Source organism: Macrobrachium rosenbergii, chromosome 22 (assembly GCF_040412425.1).
Source record: "Macrobrachium rosenbergii isolate ZJJX-2024 chromosome 22, ASM4041242v1, whole genome shotgun sequence".
In the NCBI taxonomy this organism is placed as follows: Eukaryota; Metazoa; Arthropoda; class Malacostraca; order Decapoda; family Palaemonidae; genus Macrobrachium; species Macrobrachium rosenbergii.
The window spans coordinates 42,132,382-42,150,211 of NC_089762.1; the positions used below are offsets into that span (position 1 = coordinate 42,132,382).

Consider the following 17,830-nt stretch of genomic DNA (forward strand, 5'->3'; position numbering starts at 1 on the left):
TCTCTCTCTCTCTCTCTCTCTCTCTCTCTCTCTCTCTCTCTCTCTCTCTCATGCGTTTTTTTTTACTGGTTCTTGAGAAAGAGTTTGGAGAATGGAACTCACTCGCGTACGTTAAATCACCATCGCATTGCGTATCTACGTATTGCACAAACACAGTACTTGTTTTGTAAACAAATACAGCATTTGTATGCAATACAAATATACACAAGTATATATGCAAACATTTAAAAAAAAATAAGCCATCTACCAGGTTTAAGTTAATAGTGCACGTTAACACTTCACAAATTAAATTTTTATCATAATTTCATGTAACTCTCTCTCTCTCTCTCTCTCTCTCTCTCTCTCTCTCTCATTTGTGCTTTTTTAGGTAGAATGTTAGTACAACTGGAACTGTGCTTTTGTGTGGTGATCTCTCTCTCTCTCTCTCTCTCTCTCTCTCTCTCTCTCTCTCTCTCTCTCTCTCTCTCTCTCTCTAAAGAAAGGCCTGTCGAACCTTCCCCTAACACTAATGAGACTTGATCGGCTCTACCTTTCCCTTTCCTTTGTCACGCCATGAACTTTCTCATGCATGTGTGTTCTCTCTCTCTCTCTCTCTCTCTCTCTCTCTCTCTCTCTCTCTCTCTCTCTCTCTCTCTCTCTCCCCCCAAGTACTGGCTGGTATCGTATGCGCGAGCGGGCAGAACACAAAAGGGGCATTTTCGGCATTTCATGTAATGTCTAATTGTAATTAATTTTCCTCTCTCTCTCTCTCTCTCTCTCTCTCTCTCTCTCTCTCTCTCTCTCTCTCTCTCTCTCTCTCTCTCTTTATTTGTTTCTCCTTGTCCTTTAGAATGAGTTTTATAGCCAGGTGGTGATGGATTCTCTCTCTCTCTCTCTCTCTCTCTCTCTCTCTCTCTCTCTCTCTCTCTCTCCAACAGAATTTTTCTTGCACTTTCCGAGGCGCGTGATTAAATCAGCTTGCGTGGTTTATTATCATTCCGGATGGTGGCGAGATTTTCTGCTCTCACTTTTTTCCTTCCCCCGTCCACGACGGATCTTGAAGACAATGAGTGAAAGGGGAAGGAAAGTAGAGAGGGGGGGGGAGGGGTATACCACCGAATGAATAGGGCTTTGGACACCCCAAAAAGAGCAGAAAGGGTCAGAAGCGTCTCTCATAGGCAGGAGAAGAGGCATTATATTCCGTTGCAAGAAGGCGTTTGGTCGAGCCTTTCTAGGTGTAAAAATTTAAATTAAATTAAAATATAAAATAAAACAAAATCGTCAGAACTTGGAGGGAGGTAACTCTTCATGTAAAGTTAATGTCCCTCTCGTGTTAGAGAGAGAGAGAGAGAGAGAGAGAGAGAGAGAGAGAGAGAGAGAGAGAGAGAGAGAGAGAGAGAGAGAGAAAATAGATAATAAACGTTCTTCACAACAGCATTAAAATCATATTGATGATGATGATGATGATGATGAATAAACAGAGAGAGAGAGAGATAAGCGTCTTCGAAGCGTGGTGCAAACATTAGCATGTTAGTGGAAGATTCAGGAGAGAGAGAGAGAAGCATCTCTGAAACTTGATTCAAATATTTGCGTGCTGTTAGAAGATTTATTGGGAGGTGATGAGTTTGAAAAAAGTAGAGCAGATTTGACCATGGGAAAGTTGTTTGACTCTCTCTCTGACCATCTCTCTCTCTCTCTCTCTCTCTCTCTCTCTCTCTCTCCCAAGTTGTACCAAGCATAAAATAAAATTTTTCATCTCATTTCCACCATGAATATGGTCTCTTGTTTGCTCTCTCTCTCTCTCTCTCTCTCTCTCTCTCTCTCTCTCTCTCTCCCAAGTTGTGGCCAAGCATAAAATAAAATTTTTCATCTCATTTCCACCATGAATAGGCTTTGTTCATGTTGACAGTCTCTCTCTCTCTCTCTCTCTCTCTCTCTCTCTCTCTCTCTCTCTCTCTCTCTCTCTCTGTCGTCCATTTTGGGTGACTGTGAAAATTCCAGGTACGTTTCTTGAAAGTAAGTTAACTGAAAGTCATCGTGACGCCTCGCGCATTTCGTTGTACTATATTCTGCCAACATTTTGCAATATCATAATGTACAAGAGACACGCCATCAATATGCGTTTGAAGTGACGTAACGGTGCTCACTTTTGACAACTCAAAAATCCAAGTTGATGTAACGTCACTCGCTGAGTTGTATACAACGGTGGAAGTAAGTGATACGCTTCAATAAATTCTTTTATTTTTTTTTCTTTTCCATTCGTTGTGTTTTTGAATCAGAGCATCACGAATGGGGCCCTTCTCTCTCTCTCTCTCTCTCTCTCTCTCTCTCTCTCTCTCTCTCTCTCTCTCTCTCAGTAGCGACGCAGGTGTTGCAGACCTATTAATTGAATACTTTGCCAGTGTGTAAACTCTGGAAGGGTACCTCAGAAATTCCTAGGGAATTAGTAATATACCAAGGAAATGTGTCATTAAAGAAGGTATAAACAAATTTTAAAGGTTAAAATTAGAAAGTTGAACCAGAACATGTGGGTTCTAATAATTGATAAATTTAGTATGTAACCTACTCTTTATTTTAGGACAGACAAGTTCGGCAAATTTTCTTCCATTTTCTTGACGCTAAAGTAGTATATCCTTTCTTTCCCTCAAAGTTGTTCTGTGAATATAGCCTGTCCTATTTTTTTATTAAGAGAAAATGAAAATTTAGTAAGAGTCAACAGTCAAGAGAATGCTGAATATCACCTCTTTTTATCACCACATCAGTTATTGTAAGGTACTCATGGCCTAGTGGATAGGTCGTTCTCCATAACAACAAAAGGCCCCTAGTTCAATTCTCGAGCGAGCCACAAAGCTTTAGTTCCGCGTCATCAAATCCCATTGTTCTTCTTCTGACCTAAGCCCTTGATTATGCACCTAGTAGCTAGTCGACTTTGGTGAGCCCCGACCAAGGAGTTGGAAAGCCAGGGAGGGTATCAACCTCTTCCCAGTTCGTGTATCCGAATAGCAACAGCTGTGAGCTCTCAAGGCATCTTGAAAGAGAGAGAGGAGGGAGGGAGAGAGAGAAACTGTCGTGATCAGCTCATTAGGTTTAATTCTTCGGAAAATGGGCTTGTCTCCCTGGCAACAGGTGTTCCGATTGGCAAGTTTTCCTCTGGCTTGCATGCAATCAGTCATCGCTGAATCTCCTCTCATTCGCTGAAGCTCGTCCTCACTAAAATCTCCTCCTGGCGAAATTTTCTCCTCACCGAATATCCTCCTCACTTAATCTTCTGCTGGCTGAATCTTGTCCTCACCAGATCTCCTCCCCGCTCAATCTTCTGCTCTCTGAAATCTCTTCCTTACAAAATCTCCTCCTCATTAAATTTCCTGCTCACAAAATCTCCTCTTTGTTAAATCTCCTCCCCACTAAAATCTCCTCCTCACTGAATCTCCGCCTCACTAAATCTCCACCTGCTCACTAAATCTCCTCTTTGTTAAATCTCCTCCCCACTAAAATCTCCTCCTCACTGAATCTCCACCTCACTAAATCTCCTACTCATTAAATTTCCTGCTCACTAAATCTCCTCTTTGTTAAATCTCCTCCCCACTAAAATCTCCACCTCACTAAATCTCTCCCTCACTAAAATCTCCTCACTAAATCTTCTTGTTTCCTTGTTTACCTTGTTTATTGTTTAAGTAGAATAAATTTTCTGGGCTTTATGACTTCATAAACAATCTACAGAGAGAGAGAGAGAGAGAGAGAGAGAGAGAGAGAGAGAGAGAGAGAGAGAGAGAGAGAGGTCCATTCTTTATAGCCCAACGTTCTCTTTGAATCTTTAGTGAAAGCTCATGTGATGTCTTATATATATTTTTAACATTCTTCAAAGCATATTCATATTCCATCTGTCACGCCATTGCTTACAGTAGATCATGTTTCTTAACAGGTGTCATCTCGCGTACATTCCTTCATGCTACAGCTTTCTGTTATATATATTTATTCATCTATTTATATATTTATTTATTTTGTTGGTATGAATGGAATGCGTTGGGGTTCTTGACTGTTAATAAGATAATTATTTTCGTGTCAGTGATCTTAAATAATACTTTAAATACATTTCTAGATTTCTATGTAAATCATATTCTTTCCTTTATGACCTGGTATGGGTATTTGCATGGATAAGGATGCCTTACTCGGCAAACTGTAGACAGTACTGAAGACTCTTCGTAGCGTCATTTTGAATCCAGAAGCATTGCTTTCCGCCTTTTGATTGTCATCCGTTCCCTTGTTTAGTCTCCTTCAGCTGTGTAGACCTATTTTTAATCTAGAGGCCAAGTCCTTAGACCTAGCCCAGTGAAAATCTGAAAATATAAAAAAAAACTATTCTTTATTCACCTTTCGGAAGTATATACAATTACCATACACATTTTGAAAAATCGATTAATCGTCCAATGAACTTTTTATCATGTCAGCTTTTTTAACCAACATAGGTTAAGCGATTACGAATCATTTTCAAAACCACACATCCAAAACAGTTATCATCAGGTTTGGCGCTTTTGGAGGTGACATGAAAGTTACAAGTTCTGCTACAAAAATCGAATTTTGATAGTATTGTAGCTGGTCTACTGATTTGGAAAGCACGGTGATATCTTTGCTCAGATTTACGTATGTAATGTATGTCTGTGTGTATGTACTATTATGTACCTATATACTGTATTACAGAGGAGACAATGTGTGTTTGTGTGTGTGTGTGTGTGTGTGTGTGTGTGAGAGAGAGAGAGAGAGAGAGAGATAGAGAGAGAGAGAGAGAGAGAGAAGTAAGCGTCTCCTAAACTTCTTCCTAATACTGTTGGAAGAGAAGAGAGAGAGACTGTTTGGAAGAGAGAGACAGAGAGAAGAAGAGAAGAAGTAAACGTCTCCTAAACTTGATGGAAACCCAAGCATACTGTTGAGAGAGAGAGAGAGAGAGAGGGGTAATGTCATTTTGTATACGCTCGACTTACTGTATTGCATTTTGTGCAGGTTTCATACACGTGCGGATTCTGCAGATACGAACGTTAACTCACGCTTGAATGGATTTTATTTTATGGATTTTGCTTTCGTCAACGTGCCAACGTAAAAATATTGTCGCATAGAATGGTGATTAGGCCATGTTTATGCTATATTGGTCATAAATTCAGAACTAGTATATTTCTTCATAAACTTTATTGTGACTAAAGCGTTCAGAATATGAATGGTGAATGGTGTTCGATGTTACCTAATGTTCTCACACAGTGTTTTGAAATCTCTCTCTCTCTCTCTCTCTCTCTCTCTCTCTCTCTCTCTCTCTCTCTCTCTCTCTCTCTCTCTCTCTCGTATAAAATTGATTACACGTAGTTAAATGCACGCGTTTTCCGATATCGTTCGTAAAAATCAGTGAACAGAATGTGGAAATATATTTTGCAAGAAATGCAAAATATACGCAATCAGGTCATTAGTATTTAAAAAAAAAAAACGTGCTTTAGACTCACAGGCTTATATGACTGCAACATGAGGCCTACAAGCAAAGATGAACCTCTAGTTAGGTTAGGATGGGTAGCTTTGGTTTTATTTACGCCAAACTCTCGAGAAGAACCTCTGAATGTCACAATTTCTAACCCAGAAATCTTACAAATATGCCATTAATGACACTGAAATCACAAGAATAATTGTATTGACACCGAAAGCAGAGAACATTATTTACAACAGAATCACTGTAACATGAACATCACTGACCCGGGAGTCACATACGAATATGAACGTTTTTAACATGAAAATTAAAACATATATTACCGTGACCCAACGGAGGGACAAAACATAGGTATGTCAGTAAAAATGTCATGCGTGGGCGGGCGAACACATGATAGGCCAAAGTGGGCGGTGGCGCCTTCTGCCACCAAACAGGAGGGAGAATTGAGGGTGACGCAACATTATTTATACAAAAGTGTATTTGTAAACATATCCACATAAGGAATACGTTTCATCTTCATTTTTTATTATGCCAAATGCATATTAGGTCAGAAATGCAATGTGTTCGGAGTTCAGATATGAACAGTTACCAGAACATAGCTGTTTTCAGAAAGAACGCCAAAATAAAACTCTTCCAAACTGTCCATAAATCTTTAACGGACCTTGAGACTTATGTGAGGCAGTGGGTTAATGAACGCCAAAATATAACCTCTCCAAACTTTCCTGACACATTTAACGAACCCTGAGACTCTTGCTTGAGGGACATTGGGTCACAGCTTGACCCTAGAAACCAACAGAGGGAATGGAAGTGACCCCATGACCTGCAGCTTTGAGAACGTGTGTCTTAATGAGAAGAGTTCGAGATAAGCTGATTTTAAAGGTGATTAACCCCGTGAAGCTGAATTGTCTTTAAATTTGTATTTAATCTTATGCTTAATGAGCCTACAGTGGTTGTGGTTACCGTGCGTTACGCTTTTAATTTTACGTTACGTAATATGAGCGTTCGGCCTAATGAGAACATAGTCTCAAGGCTGGCTCTCTCTCTCTCTCTCTCTCTCTCTCTCTCTCTCTCTCTCTCTCTCTCTCTCTCTCTCTCTCTCGTGTGCCTTTTGTAAGATATCATGACTGTAGCAAATGGTTTTTTAATACGGCCGGCTGTTAGTGTAGTCATAAAATTTTATAATTATCTCCGCCAACAAAGTCTTTTTGAAGTTACGCAATCTCTCATTCGGGTCTGGTCACCTAACCGGATCTGATGGATGAAAATAATTACGTAGTTGTAGGCCCTCCTGTTGGTGGACGTATATACACTGATTAGTTTTGTTTTAAATATCTACGTTTTATTCAGAGCTCTTAAATGTTGTACGCTTTTCACACTACATTCCTACTTGTCACAAAATCTGATCACATTTTAGAGGTCACTAGGTCCACCATTGGTCAGAATTTCGTCAAATTTTGGTGCAATTTTCATCAAAAAGTAACCAGACCAAACACATACCATTCTTGGCAGAAATTTAAATAAAAATATTTTCAGGTTAAAAAAAAATACCATTTGCAGGAACAACAGAGAGAGGCATTTTTTTTACCGTCATGGCCACCCTTCAAAAATAATTATAGGTATTTCACTGTATCCCAGCTTTCATTTCCTTTTAATTGCGTCGTAAGATAAACACTGCCATCAAACATTTAGCAATAGATTTGTGCCATGTGACGCAAGAAAAAAAAATCGGTCTATGGGTCTATTTCCAACTGGGACTCAGTAGTGACGTCACGAGGTTGTTGTTTTAATATGGCATCTTTCTCAACCCCCAGCGAGCAGCCAAGTGTCCGTGAAAGTGATTTTTTTTTATTGGAATTCGAGGTGAAGATTAACGAGCGAAAGTTAAAGTTTTCGTAAACGCAAGTTCATTAATCTTTTCCTGTCATTATAGTGACATTATAGCGACAAGGACTCGGGTACTTTATGAGCTTGAGGTTTGAAATAACAGTTACAGCCGACGCGTTCATTTGTTTGTCCATTTGAAAGTGTTTGTGGATGTATTTGTCATACTTTTGTGTTCGTCATAAAGCTGAATCATGACACATACTATTGCTAAAGACATTTGGAGATATTAACACTTTAAGTGCATTTTTTATCGTATAAGACTGTGAAGGGGAGCAATGAAATAAATAGAAATATATGTGGACTCAAGTGAAAAGGAAAATGACTTCCCACTATTATTATTATTATTATTATTATTATTATTACGACAAGCCAATTGCCCAAAAAGGTATGCAGCCCAATACGAAAGAAAGAAATTGAGGAACACAAAAGTATTTGCACAAAGTTTGAACTTGTGAAGTTCCGACGATTCAGCTATTAGGAAGATCGTTCCACAGGCAGATCACAGCAAGAGCAAAACGTCAAGAAAGTATTTTCGATGGATTGAGAAACCATGGAACCCACATTACTCGTTATTTATGCTTTAGGAACACGTCTTATATGTAACTTTAAGGTCTAAAGTATTTTTAAGTACTCTATCCTAAATAGCCCAGCAGTTTTTAAAGGCTTATATTGTAGTTATAGAGTTTAAAATGTGTCTTCTTATAACACCGCACTGACTTCCTATGTCTCTTTCTCTTAACAGGCGGTGACCCAGGCGTTCAGAATCAGAAGACCCCTACAATAGTGCTCCTCACTCCTGACGAAGAGTTTCACTCTTTGGGCTTCATCGCCAGGGACACTTACCATGACCTCGATCCGAAGGAGGCGAAGAAGTGGCTCTACTTCGACAAGTTCAAGATGGCCCTGCACGCTGATGAGGTACAGTTGAGAGATTTCGTCGTGTTCTAGACATGTTTATTATGGCTGTGTGAATCAATTTTCCAAGATGTTGATTCTTTTAATATTTATTTGCTTCATGTTGTGTGCCTTGATAGTTCCTATTATGGCCTGTATTGAACGATGTACTTTGCTGGATAAGCATTCGTACAGTGGATCTGCTGGTTAACGTGGGATCTGGTTAACGTGGGATCCGAAACAGTCCGATATAGTAGCATACACGCCATAGTCTTTTCTATTTTTCTTGCTAGGTGTACAGTTAAAATCTTTGTTCATCTCTTCCTGTTGCAATATCTCCTCAAACTTTCTTTGAAAGGTACCCAAGAGTATTTGATTTTACGGGCCTTCTTCTGTCAGGGCTATTGCTGGCATAAGGCCACCTTAATCTGATCCATCCACCATCTTAACCTACTTAGAGCATCAGCATTTATTCTGTTGAGCTGTCACGATGTCGCTCTGCTCCGTATCAGAGGTGTTTCATTCCCCCTGCTTCAGAGCTGTGGAACGGTCTTAAACCTGATGCTCAGAAATATATTAGAAGTTGCAAGGCTTTTTGAAAGATAAATACCATGAGAATTATGACTAAAAGATGCTTCATCTGATGCTTTATCGTATTTACTGAGATAATAGTCAATAAAAATTTTGACAAAAGTATCAGTAATTTCACTCCAGTAATCAAGCAGTATATGTAATAATAATAATAACAGCAACAACAACAACAACAACAATAACAATAATAATAATAATAAATCAGCCATATATCAATAAAAATATTCGTACTAACTAGAATCGAGCAATATGTGAACCGTTACTCCAGTATTCCACCGTCGTTTAGGGAGGGGAGAAGCGATGATTACGTCACTCCGTATCGCGTATCGGTCACGTAATACGTCAATCATGCATCGTTATAAATAGCTCTGGTTTCAGGCATCACCCTTCGTTATTGTAATTTCGAAATTGTTCGTTATAGGATTTGAGCGCCGTGGAAAGCCATTACCTGTAAACTGATTCCCTTGGAGTGTGCAAGTCTCTCTCTCTCTCTCTCTCTCTCTCTCTCTCTCTCTCTCTCTCTCTCTCGTTTATTCCCTTACAATGCAGAACTGTAGATCAGTATACCTTGCTGTGTTCAGTTTAAGTCTCTCTCTCTCTCTCTCTCTCTCTCTCTCTCTCTCTCTCTCTCTCTCTCTCTCTCTCTCTCGTTTATTCCTTACAATGCAGAACTGTAGATCAGTATACCTTGCTGTGTTCAGTTTAAGTCTCTCTCTCTCTCTCTCTCTCTCTCTCTCTCTCTCTCTCTCTCTCTCTCTCTCTCTCTCGTTTATTCCTTACAATGCAGAACTGTAGATCAGTATACCTTGCTGTGTTCTCTCTCTCTCTCTCTCTCTCTCTCTCTCTCTCTCTCTCTCTCTCTCTCTCTCTCTCTCTCTGCTTAAGATTTGCCTTTATATATATATATAATCTGAAAGCTTGACGTCTTTCATACTGTTAATTATTTTTCCTCTGCAAATACAGTACATGGATCTTTATATGAATAAAATCTTTCATGCTTTGGACATTTTTGTTTATATGCATTATTATTTGCCTATTAATCTATTATATAGAGCCCTAAATAAACGTAAATTTTGTCCATTACTAATTTACATTCGTATTAAACTGTTTTATTTTTCTTAGTAGTCTGGAATTATTATTATTATTATTATTATTATTATTATTATTATTATTATTATTATTATTATTATTATTTGTGGAACAAGCCAAAGCCCGGGAACTTTGCTAGCAAGCCCTCACTTACTAAAAAAAGCCTAGATTTGTCAAAAGGAAAGAACCGTGCAAAGTTGATGTAACTGTAACAAGTAACAGTTAGTGTACAGACATTTGCTAAATAATAAATAAACAAATAAATAACGGAAGCTGCAAAAGTAAATAAGGAACGTAAGACTTTGAAAAAGTGGTATAGCGACTATAGCACAACACGAGGGTTGTGAACCCAAGGTAACGACTTAAAAAATTCAGTTTAATATCCACACGGATCCTATCTCATGTTACCCTTTATAATTCATTGGTGCTTGTGTGTGTGTGTGTGAGTGTATATGAGTATGTACACATATTAGTACATTCTGAGACTTAATAATTCGTTGGTTCTTATGTGTGTTAGTGTGAGTGTGTATGTACACATGTTAATACATTCTGAGAGACTTAACAATTCATTGATTCTTCTGTGTGTGTGTGTGTATGAGAGAGAGAGAGAGAGAGAGAGAGAGAGAGAGAGAGAGAGAGAGAGAGAGAGAGAGAGAGAACACTATATTAATACACTCAAAAGACTTGGAAAGCTATTCGTCTACATCCTGCTGTTCACGGAAATGAAACGACAACGAATACCGCATAGGCCTTCGGCACCCTCGCTGCATCCCCTTGTGTACCGCTGTATCCCCGTGACGAGATCCTGAATTCCTGTTTCGTCAAAGGACGCGGATCCTACAAACGCCCCTTGATTGATATCCGATTACGCGTCGTTACTCGACTCCCTCTGGTGTGGAAGAATCCGGCATTGTGTCAGTCGGGGTGTATTTTGTTCGCCTGGCCTCTTGGAAAGGCACTTAATTACACAGTTTTTGTCTGCGAGACCCTTTAAAGGTTGAGAGAGAGAGAGAGAGAGAGAGAGAGAGAGAGAGAGAGAGAGAGAGAGAGAGAGAGAGGAGATGGTTCAGACGCTTGTCTTTCTGAGAGAGAGAGAGAGAGAGATGGTTCATAGACGCTTGTCTTTCTGAGAGAGAGAGAGAGAGAGAGAGAGAGAGAGAGAGAGAGAGAGAGAGAGAGAGAGAGAGAGAGAGAAAGTTCTTAGACTCTTGTTCTTCGGAGAGAAAGAGGGATTCATAGACGTTTTTGATAATCAAGAAAACACCATGTTACCTCAGTGAATATCCTGTTATTTTTAATTACAGAACTTCACGGATTAACTATTTTATCGTCCAACCTAAATTATAATCGGGTCTTGCGTTTTTTTCACGCTTTCATTTTGTCTTCTTTTATCTAACCCTTCGCTCAATTCATCAGGCCCTTCATTCCCCATCCTATTTGTAACACTACACTAATACATGTTCAGGGTCGTTTACATCTGCAGTTCATACCGAGTGCTGTTCCGCGCATCCCGTGAAGTATGTAGCAAACTGCTTAATAATTCTGATTGAGTTCTGGTAAATATTTTGATGATTTTGACATTTGTTAGTTGATAATTAGTTTTATATTTGATTTAGAGTCCTCACGTAGGTTAAGAAATACATTGTGATGATTTGATTACGTAATATATATACTCTCCGTTTTGACCTGGCTTTTGTGTGTATGTGTGATATTTTTGGTAGAAAGTTAATGCAACGGGAACATTGATTTCGTCTGGTTATCACTGATGATCCCTACTGGATCTCTCTCTCTCTCTCTCTCTCTCTCTCTCTCTCTCTCTCTCTCTCTCTCTCTCTCTCTCTCTCTCATGAAATTCTGACTTTTTCTCCCAGACGCCTTTTAATGTTTCAGATTTGTTGTACTCTTACCTGTCTCGGTTTCTAACCTTGAAAACATATACTGTACATATATATATATATATATATATATATATATATATATATATATATATATATATATATATATATATATATATATATATATATATATATATATATATATATATATATATATATATATATAAACTGTGATAAAAACGATTAAATAATTCTTAGATTTTGTAATGAGCGTTTATTATGAATTACTCCAGGTAAACTGAGATTGTAAAATTGCTAAAAAAAAATCACACTGTCGTGATTAAGCTGCTGTATACTAAAAATTTACAATTGTATAAATAGAGTGTATCATTTGTAAATGATAACAAACCAAGACTTTCGAACACCTCAACTGTGTTCCATCTCAGCGTTTACGTAAGCGCTGAGGAGCAAAAATCTTTCGTTGTATCTTTTACAATAATACTGTTTATTTATATAATACTGGATTTTTATTTGCATTTGTAAATATGATCATCAGGTGATTTAATACGCTATCACGAGTTACGTGCATGTTTTGAAATGTAGCACTGTTCATTATAATCCACACATGCAACATAGAATTGTATGCATAGTTCGGCTGTGGCATGGAATACGTAGGAAATGACTCACTAAGAGAAAGGGAAAACATGAAGCGAGTGCTCAGTATTGGTGTGCCAAATCAACACTGTTGCTGATTCCTTTCTGCATGGCTTATCTCCAGTACCGGAAATTGTGTTCCCGGACCCTCACCCTACATAGAGCGAACTGGAGAGCTCGCTCTTGCATTTCCAGAGAAACCGGGTTCATAGGCTGTTACTCCTAGATATTGTGGCTCAGAGCTTTCACAGATCATTGCTGATGATCCCGTGTGGTTTTTTTTTAAATATAAGGAAATTCGACTAAAGTAGGTGTTCTTGAAAGTCTTAGGTGTAACATATTTGAGGTTTGAAAACTTGAGATGGAAATTTTCCCGAGTTTCGAAGTCTCGTGGTGTAGGATTTCTTTGTTTTAAAAGTTGTCTGATGGAAATATTTCTTGTCTGTCGAAACTGGATGGCATAAATATCATGCGTTTCAAAACTGTGGTGTATTTGAATAGTACACATATTCGTAATGATTATAATGATACTGGAAGGGTAACATCACAGTACAATGTACTATAAAACCGAGAAACTATTGTTTACATAAGCTTCAAGGTTCCCAGGTCTACGTAGAGTAACCTCATTAAACAAGGAAGAAAATATTTATTTAATAAATGTTTGTTTTGCAGAATTCGTCATCGACTGACTTATGCAATTTAACCGACTTCTTACTGAATGAATTGAATTGAATATAGAATTTAGGCCAAAGGCCGAGCACTGGGACCTATGAGGTCATTCAGCGCTTAAACGGAAATTGACAGTAAAAGGTTTGCTAGGTGCAACAGAAGGAAAACCTCGCAGTTGCACTATGAATCAATTGTTAGGAGAGGGTGGAAAGTAAGATGGAAGAAAGAGAATATGAACGAGGTATAGTAAAAGGAACGAACGGGGTTGCAGCAAGGGGCCGAAGTCACGCTGCAAAGAACCTTAAATAATGCCTACAGTGCACCGCATGAGGTGCACTGATGGCACTGCCCTCCTACGGGGGTGACTCCTTACTGGTAGTGATTTGAATAAGTATTTTATAAAGAGTAAATAATAACATCAGAGGAATAATTCCTTTATTACATTGACAACTATTTCCAGCAATCTGTGTCTTAACCAGAGGGTCTTTCTTCTTTCCCTCCAGACTCTGAGTCGCGACACACTGCTGGAAGCGGCCAACGGCCGGAAGATCCCAGCGCTGAAGATTTTCAGCTACGCCCTCAAGTACTTCAGGGAGCACGCCCTCAAGGAGCTGAGTGACCAGGCCGGCGTCGAGGTTCTGGAAGAAGATGTCCGATGGGTCATCACCGTTCCAGCCATTTGGAGTCATCCGGCCAAGCAGTTCATGAGAACTGCCGCCTATCAGGTGAGAAGCCAGAGAGAACTATAGAGTATTGTATTATAGTACTATTGCTCTTTTTATTTTCTCATTTAAGTAAAGCTACTTGGTAAGGCCAAAAGTGGGAAAAAATAATAGTATTGCTCTTGTTATTTTTTTCATTTAGGAAAATCCTGTTGTTAAGAGTGTCTGGCAAGGGTATAGCGACTTTATACCATTCTTTTGACAAGCATTGTGCATCTGTTGACCTATGCAGTTAATTGTGTACCTGGCGGTCAGTCAACTGTAGCAGGTTATATTGTGGTGGGAGATACTAGAGGAGAGAAGAAAGATAACGCTTGGATAATTAGTGTTTCATCATAATATGTATACTGTATGTCACGCTGCACAGTAATACTAAAAACAGTCAGTTTCCGAATATTTGTGTGCGTACTCAGTTGTGAGTAATCATTGTTCTATCATAATATGTGTACTGTATATGACGATACAGGAAAAGGTACCTCAGTAATATTAAAACAGTCAGTTTCCGCATATTTGCGTACTTAGTCAATATACACAAAAAAATTTTGAAGTCCACAAAAGGTAAATGAATCATATAAAAAAATTATTGTGTACGTTGACGGACACATATTTTAGAATTAATCGTTTTAATATTACTCTGGAACTCTTTAAATAACAACAATGCATGACATATTTCTTATTAGGACCATCTATGACATTTTAATACTAATTCTGAACCTTTTTTAAATAACGATAAAGCATAACGTAAAACGTATTAGGACCATCTATGACAGTATTTTAATGGGAGGGCTTCATTGAGGCAATCCTCATCAAACCACTTCTGACTACCTCTCTGTCTCTTTTTGACAGGCGGGAATGGGGTCGAGCGCTCGGCCAGAGCAACTCCTCATTGCTTTGGAACCAGAAGCAGCTGCCATCTACTGCCGAAGGCTCAGAAGGCACCAGCTCCTCCCGGAGAGACCGCCTGAGCTTCGGCCGCCCAGGTACTCTGTCATCAAAGATTCCACTCCACCGTCTGAGTCCAACTCGGTACCTGCCTTGCCTGAGCTAGACAGAGGTATTTAAATTCTTCCATTCAAAGCTAAATGTCGGATAATGGTCTTTGTATGCTTTCTTTTCTGTTTATTTAATCACAGTGAACTGTTGTTGAGTTTAAAGAAACAGATATATAGGGAAAAGTTTTATAGAGAAAGCATTAGGCAAATGATTAAGTTTGGCAGTGGGGTAATCTACCATAAATTGCTTTTCCCAGATCAACCATCTCCATAGTTAATGGTCTCTATTTATAGTAGAGGAGAAGGTAAAACTTAAAGGAAGAAAAATGAATAAAAGTAAAAAAAAAAAAAAAAAGGAGGAATGTAAGTGATAGAGGAATGAGAAGCTTTATCCAGAACTGTGTACTTAGTATTCTTATAGGACAACAATATATTGCTTAATGTCTTCGGATATATGATCAATATTGCGAGAAAACAAGTAAATATGTATTGTTTTATTACTTGTATAAATGTTATAGTGTACGAGTGAGTTTTCTCAATTTAACAGAGGTAAGAATGTTATTAAAATTGTTTTACTCTTCGTCCTGTAGTCATAAATCGTTCTTTCATTTTAGTTGATCATATAGATATAATTGCTGCCAATTGTGATGTTTAAGTTACCAGTCTGGTAATATCAGACTATAATTAATTTGTATTTTTTAAGATTAAAAAAATTAATTATATTCTGATGACGTGCTGTATATTTGGAAGTAACTAATATCAGTAACAAGTGTGCTTGTGTTTCATTGTCTTTTACTCAGTAACCACTAATCGATCTTTTCTTAGACTGAATATCAGTACGACAGTTTTATTCCTTTCCCTGTAAATACATTTTCTTTTGCAGACCTATTTTCTATGATCATTGTGAATTTAAAAATAACCCCACCATTTGTCTCCCGTCTGTTTTTGTTTCCAGAGGAGCTTATATCGTTACCGTACCGAAGTGTGGAAACTGTAGCCGACTGGTTAAAAGGAGGTATAAGAGCAAAGAGATTCAGTCTTGAGTAGCACAGCATCCAAGCACCACCAAATAATAATCTTGTCCTTATAAAGCGCCTGTAACTAGCTTCTCACATGCCTGAATTACTGTAGTTGGTTTTGGGGGATAAAATTCTAAACGCAGACTGTCTTTTCCTGTCATTGTCAACTCTAGATAACATCTGTCGCATTAGTATTATTTGGAAAGTCAAATTCATTGCATAATTAGTCTTAGCAGAGATTATCTTTGACGTCTGAAGAAGGGAAGGGTCCGAAGGAAGTCACTGCTTTGAAAGTGTGATAGAGATTTCCTCTTTCTTTTTGAAAGATTCTCCGTGTAATCAGACTTCAGCAATCATCTAGTTCTTTTCCCCCTTTATTTCTTTCAGGTGATGGTGTCCATCTGTAGTATGGAATTAGTGTCTTTCAAGCAATGGATTAAATTATGAGACAGTCTTTTCTTTTCATAACACATAATTCCAAGTATCTTAGATGCAAAACTGTTGAAGTTTTGCGTGTGAATTCTTAATTTTTCTGATTTCTGATAATTTGCCGGACACTTTCACAAAGAATATTGATGTTCTTGCAGACACTGAATACCCGAGGGATTCAGCCTTCAGCCATTTTTCCCAAAAACTGTCTTGAAATCAGACGTTGTTGAAATTTTAGATAATCAAATTAAGAGAATAATTTTTGCTTCTGTGAATTGTCTCATGGTTTAGCACCATGCTATTTGCTAATCTGGTTCTGTACCATGTAAATATTCTGCAATGCATTAAATTTTATAGTCGTTTTCCACGTTACCTACATCAGATGTTTAAACCACTGATCTTTTCCCTTTCAAACGCTCAGGCAAGGGATGATGCACTAACAGGTAATGAGATTTTTAATTGCTCTTATTCAGCAGTGTGCAGTTATTTTAACCATTTTGGCATGCATGAATCAAGCTGTGTACTGGAAATTAAGGTATTCACAGGGTCTAAGGTTTAGAGTAATCAGTATAGTACACTAATCGTAGTTTAGTGGGCACTGTATTCACTTTTTTGGGTAACATTGCCAAAGTGGCTTGTCATATATACAGTATAAATGTATGGTTTTATGCAAAGACAGATTATTGTTATACTTATGCATTAGCATTCAGACACGCTGAAACTTGCCACCTTCAGAATGATTTTGCATTTTAGTGCAAAATAATTTTCAGTATAATTACAGGCACTTTCCATCAAGTGGTTTAAAATGTCCATCAGTCATTTCATCAGTTTTTTAGCCTTCTGTCCAAGTTATTTCATATGTAAAGCAAAAATTTTGTATTTATGGAAATACTCTACTGAATATATTTAAAAAACTTTAAATAACCTTAATAAAAGATAACAAATGTAAAAAGTTTAAACATTGCCAAAGCTTGGAATGTACCTTAGCAGGTTTTAACTTTGAGACGAATGCATTTGTTTCAGCTTAACTAAGATACACTTGCTGGTGGTGGTGGTTTCAAGTCACAAATTTTAAACAGATAGTGTTTGTGTAATGGAATATTTTATTTATATTTATCAGGTATAAAAGTGAACTTATGGTTGGTCTGGAGATAAAAACTCAGACTATAAGGCTATCCACTTTTCCCTTTTATGTGACTGAATATTTTGTTTGTTATATTTATCAACAACAAAAGTGAATTTTTTTGTTATTGGAAATTCAAATGTTATATAAGACATCCACCTTTCCCTTGACATTGCAGATACAGTCTATGCAGTAGTGGACTGTGGAGGAGGAACAGTTGATATCACAGTACATCAGATGACAGACAAGGCAACTGGTCACTTGAAAGAGCTACACAAAGCAACTGGTGGACCTCATGGATCTAAAGGTGAGTTATTAAGGAAGACAGAATGCATGAATAGGAATTTCCTTAAGTGTTCCTTAAGAATATCAGTTATCTTCAGTTAATTTCCTTCATGTTTCTTTTATCATTTTAACACTGTAATGCTGTAGCATAATTTTCTGGAAACATGAGTTTGTAATGGTTTCATTTTGTTATTATTATTA

At 37.9% G+C, this 17,830-nt stretch overlaps 1 protein-coding gene across 3 annotated transcripts in view; it reads left to right on the forward strand.

Moving 5' to 3' along the window:
• Positions 1–17,830, forward strand: part of LOC136850800 (uncharacterized) — a 185,239-nt gene that overhangs the window by 162,096 nt on the left and 5,313 nt on the right. For 2 of the 3 annotated variants that reach the window (XM_067124813.1, XM_067124812.1), the window contains exons 5-9: positions 8,070–8,245; positions 13,563–13,784; positions 14,628–14,835; positions 15,729–15,788; positions 17,523–17,651. In XM_067124813.1, the coding sequence (XP_066980914.1) occupies positions 8,070–8,245; positions 13,563–13,784; positions 14,628–14,835; positions 15,729–15,788; positions 17,523–17,651 (795 nt within the window). The remainder of the gene's footprint in view (positions 1–8,069; positions 8,246–13,562; positions 13,785–14,627; positions 14,836–15,728; positions 15,789–17,522; positions 17,652–17,830) is intronic. The other variant, XM_067124814.1, reaches the window with a different exon arrangement.